The 9705-nt window shown below is 42.0% G+C and overlaps 1 protein-coding gene across 1 annotated transcript; it reads right to left on the reverse strand.

Annotated features, from left to right (window-relative positions):
* Nucleotides 1–5222: 5222 nt before the first annotated feature.
* LOC120233047 (palmitoyltransferase ZDHHC14-like) lies at nucleotides 5223–9549 on the reverse strand. Its single transcript, XM_039234125.1, has 2 exons — nucleotides 9257–9549; nucleotides 5223–5684 (listed from the first exon to the last, which is right to left on the reverse strand). The coding sequence occupies exons 1-2, from the start codon at nucleotides 9499–9501 to the stop codon at nucleotides 5636–5638; spliced, it is 294 nt and encodes a 97-aa protein (XP_039090056.1). The 5' UTR covers nucleotides 9502–9549; the 3' UTR covers nucleotides 5223–5635.
* Between the last annotated feature and the right edge of the window lie 156 nt (nucleotides 9550–9705).

Raw genomic sequence — 9705 nt, forward strand, 5'->3', positions numbered from 1 at the left:
ACTGCAGCAGCCCTCCAAAAGCTAAGGCTGGATAGCTGGACCAAGAGAAATGTACTGTGGAGAAGAAGGCTGGGACAGTACTAAAAGCAAAGAAAACTCACCAGTAAGCCAAAATGCTGGCAGACTGGCTGAAAAACAGAAATCTTCCACAGTTGGGTAAGCTGCTGCTGGGTTGTAAAGCACAAAGAAAACTTCAGAGTTGAGCCAGGGGTCAGATCTCAATGCCTGCTAAAGGAAAAGTCTCTGTCCTCAGAACATTTGAACTTAATGATAAAATGGATCGAATGAAAACTTCAGTAAAGATCACACACATTTCAATAACATTAGATTGACTCAGCCCAGACACTAGTGGCCTAATAAAAGGGCATGTTCTCTTATGTTACTGCATCTTCTGTGATTTTTTTACACACAATATCTGGCATTCAATCAAAAATTATGAGGCACACACTGATTCGGATTCTGTGTCTCCCTCTCTCTCTGCCCCTCCCCCACTCAAGCTCTGTCTCTGTCTCAAAAGTAAAATAAACATTTAAAAAAAATTATGAGGCACACAATGAAGGGAGAAAATATTAACCACAGCCAAGAGAAGAAATAGTCAAAAGAAGCAGACCCAGAGATGATACAGCTGTTGTAATCATTAGGCACAATAATGACAAAAAAATATGTTAGAGGATCCAGTGGAAAATATGGACATGAAGAGATGGAGAATTTCAGGAAAAGAATGGAAATTATTTTTTAAACTATCTAAGACCTCTTTTTTAAATGTAGAGATGCTAAAAATAAAAAAAAAGGCATTAAAGATGGTTTAACATAAACAAGACATAGCAGAGTAAAGGGTCAGTAAACCAGAAGTCAGATCAATAGGAATTATCCAAACTGAAATACAAATTTTTTTAAAAGTGTAAAAAAACATGGGATGAGAGAGACAAGAGAAGCATTTGAAGAAAGAATGGATGAAAAATTTCTAAAACTGATGAAAGATATCAACCCACAGATCCAAGAAGTCTTAGCAAAACCTGAGCCTAAACAGAAAGAAAACTACACGTGGAAATGTCCTAGTTCAGCTGCTGAAAACAAAAACCAAAATATAAAATCAGATGGGAAAAAACTCACCCATTACATACCATAGGGGAATATGCTAAAAATAAAGGCTAACTTCTTATCAGAAACAAAAGAGGCCAGAAGACAATGGACCAATACCTTCAAACTTCTGATTTTAAAAACTGTCAAACTTGGAGTGCCTGGGTAGCTCAGTGGGTTGGGTGTCTGACTTAGGCTGAGGTCATGATCTCACAGTCTGTGGGTTCAAACCCCATGTCAGGCTCTGTGCTGACAGCTCAGAGTCTGGAGTCTGTGTCAGATTCTGTGTCTCCCTCTCTCTCTGCCCCCTCCCCCACTCACACTCTGTCTTTCTCCCTCCCAAAGATAAATAAACATTAAAAAAAAATTTTTTTAACTGTCAAACTAGAATTCTATAGCCAGTTAAAATATCTTCTCTCCTTTAAAAGTGAAGACAAAAGAATCATTTTCAAAAAAAGCAAAATCTAAGAACTTGTCACCAGCAGACTTGCATCAGAAAATACTAAAAGAAATACTTTAGACCAAAGAGAAATGATATACCTGGAAAAGATAAATAGTACTAGAAATGGTAAATATGTAAAGATAAATATAAAACTCCACTTAAAGTTATCTCTATTTTATACATGTATAAATGTATATGTTATTTCAGATTTTATATGTGTGCATATGTCTTACTTTAAAGTATCTTTGTTTCATGTATTTATACATGTTTGTGTTTCTTTTACATACTGTTGACAGCTTTAAAGTACTAACATTACTGGCTTTATAGCACTCACAGGTATATACCATATGGCAATAGATTTACAAAGTGTAAGAGACGTAAGTGGAATTATAATGTATTAGGCTTCCTACATTAGTTGTGAAGTACAGTATAACTATTCAGAGGTAGACTCTTATAGGGTAAACATGCATACCTAAGTTCTCAAGCTACTAAAAAGTACAAAGAAATATAGCCTAAATTTGTTACAGGAAATAAAATGGAATATTAAAAATATGCAGTTCACGTAAATGAAGGCTAGAAGGGGGAAAAGAGAAACAAAATGTATTAGATAAGCACAAAACAAAAACTAAGATCATACACTTAGACACAACAATATTGGGACAAATAGCAAAATTTGAATATGGACTGTTGTAACCACATTAAATTCACTGAAACTGATACCGTTATAGTTGACTCTTAAACAAAACAGAGGTTCGGGGTGCCAACCCCACTCCACTCCGGAGACACAGTTGGAAATTGGTGTATAACTTCCAACTCCCTCAAAACTTAACTACTAATCGCCTACTGTTGACCAGCACCCTTACAGGTAACAAATTAACACATATTTTGTATGTTATATGTATTCTATGCTGTACTCTTACAATAAAGTAAGCTAGAGAAAAGAAAATGTTATTAAGAAAACCATAAGGGAGAACAAATACATTTACAGTACTGTACTGTGAAAATAATCCATACGTAAGCAGACCCGTGCACCTCAAACCTGTGTTGTTCAAGGGTCAACTGTACCGTGTTAATATAAGAAAAGGTCTTTTGCTTAAGAATTAAATGCTGAGAGATGCATGAAAGATTCAGTGGGTTGAACAGCTGACTCTTGATTTTGGCTCAGGTCATGCATGATCCCAGGGTCGTGGGACTGAGCCCCATGTCTGGCTCCACACTGAGTGTGGAGCCTGCTTGAGATTCTCTCCTTCTCCCTGTCTCTCTCCCTGTCTCTCTCTGACACACATACACACAAAAGAATTAAATACGGAAAAATCTGGATATAAAAGGTGTGTTGTCTGCAACTTACTGTTTAATTGTCCAGGGAGAAGGAGGGGAAAGGGCAGCAATCGAAGGATTTTTTTATAGGTATAAAAGATTTCTTTACTTTTTTATATATATATAGGAAATTTGGCTTTATATTTTTTATATAGAAAAACAAGTCAAACTAAATAATGTATTATTTGGGAATGTATACATTTAAAAACCTTGAGGAAAAAGAGGCGTTAATAATGACTAAGCTCAGGTGGCGATTACCTCAGGGAGGGGCAGGGAGATGGAACAGAGCTAAACCTCAGAGGGTGTGAGTAGATCAAAAGCCCTGGTATCGATGTGGTTCTTCAGTTGAGTACTGGTTTCACAGGTACTCTTTTTACTATTTTATTTCAACACTTGCATATATGATACATACAATCGTCTGTATGGATATATTATTTAAAGAGAAGAACTGAGGAGAGAGAAGATCATCCAGTTTATAAAAATTAGTTTGATATGGGACCAACATTTATATTTGGTAAATTAGTAAAGAGTAAACAGTAAATTAGTAAAGAGTAAACAGTAAATTAGTAAAGAACTAAACAAAAGCATTAAGATGGTCCCCAACACTTACCTGAGCCAACTTTTTATCAGATCCAAATTCCCGGATACAACTAAATAGAAATATCTATTGTCCACCACCGCTTTCCCTTTCCTACCAACCTTAGCTACAAAAAAAAAAAAAAAAAAAATACATTTCCTTGAAACACTTAAATTCTCTTGCTAAGACATAGTAACTCTGCCATGAATAAATTATGTGCAACACTGCACTGCAAAGGAAAAATCTCCAGGTTATGTAGACATGGCCCATTAAGTAATTGACCATCATTACCTTATTACAGAAACCTACAGGCGTCCTTTCTGCATAACTGGGTATCACTTCCCACTAGCTGAGAGTCAACAGTCTCCTTATAAGAGTTTTATTAAATAAATTTAAGTATCAAAAGTCCAGAACCTATAAAATGTAAAATTATTCTAGGCATTAGGGGTAGCTGGGTAACAGTAACGTATACACATATATCTCAGAGTGCTTTATTTGCTTAAAGCATTTACTTAAAAAATAAAGAAAAACTAGAAAGAGGCCTTAGTTAGCCAGGTGAACATCTCAGCTCTGTCACTAGTTTTCTAAATAGCTAAGAAACCTTTCATTTCCTCTGCTTCAATTAATGTATTTAAAAAGGGATGAGACCTGATGCTAAATTCGGAAGAATTACACTTAATAATTGAAGTTTCTGAGGCAACTGTGTTCTGTAAGGCATTATTAATTAGAAATTTTAGTGTTTACAACTTTACAAGATGAAAAACTGAAGCATGAGGGAGTTCTTTTTCAGTGTTTCAATATTACCATTATTCCATAAACAACAAATACTTACCGAGAGCTTGCTACGTACCAGGTACTATTTTAGGTACTGAAGATAAAATACAACAGTGAACAAAACTAACGCATTCCCTATTCTCATGGAACTTACATGTGTTGAACTTGCACACCAACGAACGGATCGGTGCCCTCACGTCAAGAAGTCATTAATAAGGTTTTGATGCCACCTGAAATTCCCCTGGATCCAAAACTCTTGTGGATCATGTAGGTTATACAGTGTCCCTGACGACATCTACGTGGTCAGAGTAGCACCCTGAGGGTCATCTTCTACCGTCTACTATCAACCCCGTGGTGTTCCGCGAGGCACTGCATGGCCAGCATCCAGCCAGAAGACAGGACACGTTCCATATGCTTTCTGAGATGGCAGAAAACTTGATGCAGTTCTGAATAGGGCAGTTGAGAAAAGAGAGGGTCCTTATATGTTGTAATGGAAGCATCTTCCAGTAAATGATAAAGAATTTCCAATATATAAGGGAGAAATGAAAGGAAATAGCGCTTTTGTTTACGGGGGACAGTCCCCTGTTCCATCGTCAAAGCAAACATCACCCCAGTTCCACTGACTACCAATTATTCCTCAATTATTTCAGAGGGGATTAGCCAAAGAAAGAAGGAGGAGAAGGAGGAAAAAAGAAACAAAGGGAAGGAGAAAAGGAAAGAGAGAAGGAAGTCAGAAAGAAGACTATGGTGGCTTTAAAAAAAAATCACTAATGGACTTCAAGTGATGACAAACTTAAGAATGCTTCCACATCCCAAGTGTTTCAGCCCCAGCAACATCTCCAAACTGTCTGTGACCACAGCACAGAACTGGGAGACTGTCATGTCCAAGAGCTAAGCAGGCCTCCCCTCACCTCACCCGGCTGCCTGGTTCATCTGCTTCCTTCTGTCCCTGTGATCAGAGACTACAGGATATCAACAGTTCAGGACCAAAGCCTTTTTATTTTCAAAACTTCAAATGGAAACAAAGGCAGGTGTGTATGTATGTGGATGTCAGAGAAGAGACAGAGAAATGGATAACACTCAATGATCTTTTCAAATTGCAATTCTGCAGACGGGGATACAAGAATGAGGCTGTTGCTGTGAGTCTTAGATGAACCAGCTCCCTCAGTAACTGCAAGAAACAGTGACAAGTCTCGACAGCACTGCGACCAGCTTCCTCCCTCCCCTCTTGAATACGATGACAAAATGCTGTCATTCTCGAGCAATGCCTATCGGAACACAGGATGCCCCCAAACGCACAGCCTGGTCCTACTTGAAAATGAGCGCAGTTGCATCAGGTTACTTCTCGTAGCTTTCTTTACTGTCTTCACGGTTCAAAGACGGTAGCTCTGAAAATGGCAATGAAATCAGTCGCTGTTTCTTGGACGCTTCCTCTGTGCTCCTGCTCAGGTCTGGACAAGGGCGGTCCCCAGACATCTCTGCAAGAGTCCCACCCTGAAGAGGCAAGAGTGAGCCACTCTCCTGACTCATACAAAGGTCTTTATTTTAACTGCAAACTACACAGGTCTGCATTTTTTCAGCCCAATATGGTATCACTGTTATACTTGCTTATTAACCCACATACTCCCTCCTTCCAAGGCTCTCAGGAAAGGGAGTCCTTGGGAGGCTACTTCTAAGGTCTGCTCTAATAACAGGTACCATTCACTGAGTCCTTACTATGGATGAGACACTGTATTAAGTATACTTTGCCACTTAATCTTCACAACACTTTAAGGTAGGATTATTAATCCCATTTGACAGATTGGGAAACTGAGGCTTAGAAAAGTCCAATTATTTTCCCAGGGTCATACTTCTGGTTAGCATCTTAGGATTTGTCCTTTCAAAGTCCAGGGGCACCTGGGTGGCTCAGTCGGTTAGGTGTCCGACTTCGGCTCAGGTCATGATCTCGTGGTTCATGGGTCTAAGCCCTGCATTAGGTTCTGTGCTGGCAGCTCAAAGCCTGAAACCTGTTTCAGATTCTGTGTGTGTGTCTCTCTCTCTCTGCCCCTCCCCCGCTCATGCTCTGTCTCTCTGTCTCAAAAATAAATAAAAACTATCAAAAAAAAAAAAAAAGTCCAAACCTCTAAGCACTATTCTATACTTAGAGGAAGAGCAGCACAGTGGGTCAGAAAGGGCACTGGCTTTACTGTCAGAAGCTCCTGCCTCTAGTTACTGTATGACCCGGGGTGGTTATTTCACCTCCCCAGGCCTCTGTCACTTCCTCTTCAATGTGATAATAATCATTTCTACCCTGCCTTTTTCCCAGGGTCAGAGGCAGTATCAACACCTGTTGCTATGTTCCCATAACTCCCTTTCTCTCGGACGAACTTCCCTGTCGTCTGTTCAAGTTTAAGGACAGTTAGGGTAGGGAACAGTTGCAGGAAAAAGAGGTCTGAAGCTAAGTCACGTGTCTCCAAATTTTGTCCTTGCCTTTCGTAACTGTATGGGGAAACATGGACTCTAATGTTTGAACACGAATTCTACTCACATTATAGTTATCTAGACATGAACTTAAACTATATAGGCAAACACATAGTATACATTCAATAGATAACTAAAGGAAGGGCAGAAGGAAGGCAGGCAGTGAGCAGACAAAACTGGCATTTTCTCTTGATCTCTTTTAGGCTGTTGCCATTTCATATCCTATGTATGGAACTAATTGTTTCTCCAAGTCTATCAAATTAATTTGGCCAAAGTTATTTAATTTCACTTTGTCATTAGCAATGATAAAGAACTTAAAAGCAACACAGTGACAAATATTCTTAGCCAAACCATAATATTCTATAGTTTGAACAGCCCTATGACTTTTCCCAACTGGGGCATCATCCTAGGATTGGCCTATTTTCTTGAAATTTCCAATTGCCTAGTTGAAGCAACACTCAGGAAGACCAACACACACAGAGCTTATCGAAAAATGAAGTTACCAGTAGGAGCTAATAAAATCCCAGCACGCACGTTTATTCCTACAGCCGCTGGTTAACACAAATGCTGAGAGCAGAGAAAGATCCCTGACGACCTACTAGCGACGACTTTGGGGACCTTGGAAGAGGACACACACAGGGCTCCAGAAGGGATGGTTTGCTTACAAGCAATGTTTGAATGAAGAAAAGAAACGCAAGTATAACTAGAGGGGATCTCTAACCAGACAGTGGGGATTTGGGTGCACACAGAAAATGAAACGTTCATCATCCTGCATGAAACACACCTGTGGCTGAGCTCACAAAATTAACCCATTTTCCCTGCTTTTTTTAAAATGCCAATAGTTCAAAACTTTAGCGTTAGGAACATCGTGAATACTCTTAATCTAGAAGACCATCTGAAATGACAGCCACCGTTAGAAGGATGGCATTTGCGTTCAACCACGTGTCATCATTTCAGTGCCTGAAACTGTTATGACTCAGACTCAGGTCTGTTAGGATGAGCTGCTGGCTCTGGAAAGGGACAAGGGGAAGAACAGAGGAGGAAAAGAGCATTTCGCCTGCTGTTCCCAAAGCCTTTTCACACCCGCCCCCTCCCGTCCCCAAGCCCCCCAAAGGGCTCCACCCTCATTGCAAAACTGCCCAAAAGTTAAACTTCCAGGAGAGAAGTGGAGGGGCTGTGTGTAAGGACTGGCGGAGGTGAGTGGCTTACCTCTGCGATCTCTCTCCTCACCTGTTCTAACAATCCTGCTATAACTGCTCACCACAGCACAATGTTGAGGCACAAAATGCTTCCCATCAGAGTCAGAGGGCTTTACATGAAAAGTATCACATTGTCAAGAGATCATTCATTTCTGATTGACTTAGCATTTGGAATACCAAACACTGGGCACAAAACCAGAGCCTATTAATACTCATCAGAGACAAAAAGTAAATAAACACAAAGGTTTAATTAACCCTAGGCAACAGAAGAAGATGGAGACTGAACGCGTATCATGCCCCATAATAGGCAGGATTCCAGAAGAACAAAGAACTCCCAATAGCTGTATTGCTTTTTTTTTTTTTTTTTTAGAGGGGATGGGAGTGTAGCTATAACTTTTATTGAGCAAAGGATACCGGGAATTACATAAGAAGCTGCATTGCCAATGTTGGACCCAATAAGAGCAATTGAAATTGATTCTGGAATGTGGTTAAAGTACTTTATCTAATCTATTAATAAATAAGATCTTTCATTAGTTGGCAGAGGGACAGCTGCCACTGGCCAACTTGATTTTCCTGAAAACGGCGGAGACTTGCATACGCTTTTTTGTTTTCAGATCAAAGCCCTAAAATCCCAAAGAGCTGTTTCTGGAATCAGAAGTTACCACGAACGGTCATACTTTTCCTGAACAGGCTGAAAGTCTCCTTTCACCTGTTCCCCAACATTATGAAGGGAGGAGAAAGTGTTCGTTTGCAACATTTTTTTTTAATGGAAACTTTTTTAAAGGCGAAGAGTTTGGAAACCTCACGGTAAATCAGAAATTGTTGACCAAGGGTGCCCATCTAAGGAGAATGAAAAAGGAAACTGCCCCTCCAGGCCACACAGGGTGGCGTTCGCTCCGAAACCTGAAATAACCAAGATTCTTCACTATTCAGCGAAGGCACCTGGAAGATTCGGTTAATAAGCTGAACAAGATGCCCTATAGCTTGTGAGCAGGAAAGGGAGTCAATTCTATTTACCGCCGCCTGAGAAATCGGCCTCATCCTCGCTTGCACAGAAAGCTACAGCGGGGCTGGCTCGCTGGTCTCCAAACTCTGTAAGAACCCAGAATCGGTGCCCTGCGAGGTGCCACCCGACCCGCGCACGCCGCAAGGCCGGCACACCCTCCAAGCGGCCCCTCTCCCCTCCGTCCTCCCAGAGCCCGACCCAGGGCTGCCCTGTCTCGGGGGACCAAAGAGCCCCAGACCTTTGAGGAAAAAAAAAAAGAAAAAAGAGGGAGAAGCGGGTTTGCATTATATAACAAGGTGCAGCAAATAAGGCTTCTGGAAAACGAAAGTAGCGAGGGGAGGGGCAGGGGTCGGGGAGAGGCGAGGCGAGCCGGGCGTCGCGCGGCTTTCGCCGCCACTTACTCGAAGGCGAAGAAGAGTCCGCTGGTGACCAGGATGAGGATGAGAGTCAGGTAGAAGACGCCCGTCTGCCGGGCCATCATGATCCTGCCGTTGCAGAAGAACTTGTTTCTTCCCGGGAAAACCTCCCATTTCCTCCGCGCCGCGATCTTCTTCTTCTTGTGGGGCGACTCCATGGGGGAGGAGCTGTGGGTGCTGATCTGACTGTACTCGCAGTCTTTCATGGGCCCGCCGCCGCCGGGAGGCATCCACGAGGGCAGCCGGCGGGGGGCGCACGCCCCCAGGAGCCCCCCGGCCGCGCGGGCCCCGCCGAGCCACGACCGCCGCCGGCCGCCCGGCCGCCCCCCGAGCCGCCGCGCCGCGGCCCCTACGCCGGCTCCCGGCTCGGCGACAACTTTGCCGAAGACACCCAGGTTAACCCTTGCGGGAGCCCAGCTGTCATAGCCGGGTCC

The sequence above is a fragment of the Hyaena hyaena genome, unplaced genomic scaffold (genome assembly GCF_003009895.1).
Source record: "Hyaena hyaena isolate Hyena2069 unplaced genomic scaffold, ASM300989v1 scaffold_81, whole genome shotgun sequence".
Lineage (NCBI taxonomy): Eukaryota > Metazoa > Chordata > Mammalia > Carnivora > Hyaenidae > Hyaena > Hyaena hyaena.

Excerpts from the sequence above, each read along its gene's own strand:
- LOC120233047 (XM_039234125.1), bottom strand. The coding sequence starts at position 9,501 with ATGCCTCCCGGCGGCGGCGGGCCCATGAAAGACTGCGAGTACAGTCAG. Across the intron at positions 5,685-9,256 it reads GGACTCTTCTTCGCCTTCGA|GGTGGGACTCTTGCAGAGAT; the intron begins GTAAGTGGCGGC and ends TTGCCTCTTCAG.